General features: G+C 38.8%; 1 protein-coding gene across 1 annotated transcript in view; it reads right to left on the bottom strand.

Moving 5' to 3' along the window:
• Positions 1-2,641, bottom strand: part of LOC104762125 (AP2-like ethylene-responsive transcription factor TOE2) — a 4,808-nt gene extending 2,167 nt beyond the window's left edge. The window contains exons 1-8 of the mRNA XM_010485354.1: positions 1,755-2,641; positions 1,601-1,626; positions 1,469-1,499; positions 1,284-1,371; positions 1,055-1,200; positions 591-679; positions 326-450; positions 17-130 (exon numbers count right to left, since the gene is read on the bottom strand). Of these exons, the coding sequence (XP_010483656.1) occupies positions 17-130; positions 326-450; positions 591-679; positions 1,055-1,200; positions 1,284-1,371; positions 1,469-1,499; positions 1,601-1,626; positions 1,755-2,284 (1,149 nt within the window). The 5' untranslated portion in view covers positions 2,285-2,641. The remainder of the gene's footprint in view (positions 1-16; positions 131-325; positions 451-590; positions 680-1,054; positions 1,201-1,283; positions 1,372-1,468; positions 1,500-1,600; positions 1,627-1,754) is intronic.

The raw sequence follows: 2,695 nt of genomic DNA, 5'->3' as shown, positions 1-2,695 counted from the left end.
TGGTATTTATATTTACCATGGGCGAAAAGAACGCAGAAGGAAGGGAATGCCGATTACTAAGATGATCTGAACCCCTCTTCAAGAAATTGAAAGGCGTATCACATGACGCTGTAGCCATGTGGTTCTCCATCTGTGAATATAAATCAAATGGAAGGGTCAGAAATTCATGAATCAAGGAAGAACCACGAGGGCTCGAGCAAGTTAATTGGAAAGTATATAGCTTTGAGTTCCAGATTGCAATGACAGATCGACAAAGAAACATTTGATTACTGGTTGGAGCAAAACGCATATGAAAGTAAAGTAAATCATATTTGGAAAATCGCACCTTGGTGTTCCTTCCACATACTATACTGTTAGGGACAAGGTGAAGCCGCTGAGCTCTATCTTTTTGCTTTGGACCATCTCCCAGTGAAAGAGAGATTCCCAAGTTGAGATCAAGCTTAACATTAGCTGAATAATGAATTCAGAAAACAAATTAACAAGTTCGTATTAGCTTTTCACATATTGAGCAGAGATATCAAAGATGGCAGCAAAAGCTGCATAGCATTGACCAGTTTAATGAACAATGAACCGAGCATCAATAACATTACCTGCCTCGGGAATCATCCGGGATGCATGAGGCTCAATTAAGGAAGCAGCTTGCCTTCCATTCCATTGCATGGCTGCCTTGTCACAACCCCTAATTCCATAAGAATCTAAGTAATTAGTCTTGCAAATTTATCTAATATCAAACAAAATTCAGGATAAAAGAGTTCATCAAACTGTAATCTACAATCACCAACAGCTGCAGCTTATACTCAGATGACAAACATCCCAAGACAGATATAAATGTCTCACAGCCATCAGAATCTCTAGATATAACCCATAATCACAAAGGGGGTTTTCCTACTAATGGTTCTAACAGAAACATTTTCACATCAACGAAAAATAACCAAAAGCTTCTATCTGATCTCACTCTTTTTCTAGCAATGACTGACAACTAGATTTAGACAAAAACACAAAGAACAGTGCATGTGTAAAAACCCAAAATTAGATACCGGGAAAAGTTAATTACATGTTTCCATGAAACTGCTCCATTTGAGCTCCCCAACCGCCAATCTTTTGCAAAGCAACTCCTTGATATCTTGAATTATTCCTTGAGAAACCAGAGCTCTGTCGCCGAAGTACTTGCACAACTTCCTCTTTAGAAAGATTCGCCATCTGTAAAGTTTGAAAACAAGATCAGAACAAATCACCAGCATTCATGTCTTCATTAAATATTATACATCCGTAATAAAAAAAACCTGCTTGAGATCCTCTTCATAATCGCTGATAACGAAATTGATGTCAGCCTCCAGACCCCTGAACTTGACAGCAGCTCGATCATAAGCCCTACAAGAACCAATGTTTAAAGTTATGAAACAATTGTAACATAAACGAAAAACAGTTGGAAGGATCCATTTAGATCATACAAAACAACATAATTTACCTAGCTGCAGCATGGGCAGTATCAAATCCACCTATTGAATTCACAAAGTTAAAAAAGCTTTTATTAGAGAGCTAAGAACACAAAATCAAAAAACAGCTCACAGTGGTAAAACCAATAGAATCAAATCCATACCTAAATAAACTTGTTTGCCGCAATCCCTGCAACCAGTAAAATTGATTAAAGGATTAATACAAAAAACCTACAAAGCCCAGAACTTGGGAGCTAAAAGATAAACCCAGCTCTTCCATAGTCCGACCAAAGAAGAGTCATCTAAGTAAAAAATTACCAAATATGCGATTCCCATCTCCCGGTCCTCCGGTAGAAAGTGACACCTCTATACTGCGAACTCTTAGACCTAGGACCTCTCCTGCTTTTCTTAACCGGCTGTGACGGTGGCTGCATCACCCGTGCAGCATCACCACCACCACCGCTTCCGATGCCAATAAAGTCTCCGCCTTGATTCCCTCTCTGGAAAGAAATATCAACGGTGTTTCTAGAACTTTGTGCGCTCGAATCCATAAAATTAATGCCATCTCTAGGAACAGGGAAAAACTCCTTAGTCATCATCACGGCACTTCTCTCATCATCATAACCATCATCATCATCATCATCTTCTTCACCTCCTCCACCTTTCAGTATTTCAAATTGAAACTTGACGGTTCTAGTGGAACAGAGCTCATCTTCACCATCGATACAGCTAGATGATGCCTCAGCATTAACAACAGATGAGTTTGACGTCACCGATTCATCCATCTGATTCATCAAAGAAACCCCTTTAACAGTAACCGAATCGAGGCCGAGATTGAGATCCAGCATGAAAAAAAAAAACTAAAACCCGACCCAGAAAAAAGTCAACGATCGGTCGTTGATTTTAGAAATTGAACAGAGAACAAATATCACATTTTCATCTGAGACAAAGAGTTGGGAGATTTTAGATTCTGTTGGAGAAGGGAATAATAATATCTCTCACTCACAGATGTAGTTCGATTACTATGGAGACAAAACGAGATTCAAGAAACATGTTGGCGATGAAAAGAGTTTTTTGCTCTATGGGAGACTTGAAGAGACAATAAAAATAACAGCTTTCGCCGGACGAAAGAGATTATCGTCGGCGATTAGAGAAAGAAGAAAAAAGAGAAACGGGGAATGATGATGGGACGTAAGCTTGTGGGTTAGTAGTGGTGGCAACAAAGGAACATTAATAAGTTTTTTTTTTTTTTTTTTTTT

The sequence above is a fragment of the Camelina sativa genome, chromosome 18 (assembly GCF_000633955.1).
Source record: "Camelina sativa cultivar DH55 chromosome 18, Cs, whole genome shotgun sequence".
Taxonomy (NCBI): Eukaryota; Viridiplantae; Streptophyta; class Magnoliopsida; order Brassicales; family Brassicaceae; genus Camelina; species Camelina sativa.
This window is presented reverse-complemented; position numbering and strand designations above follow the sequence as displayed.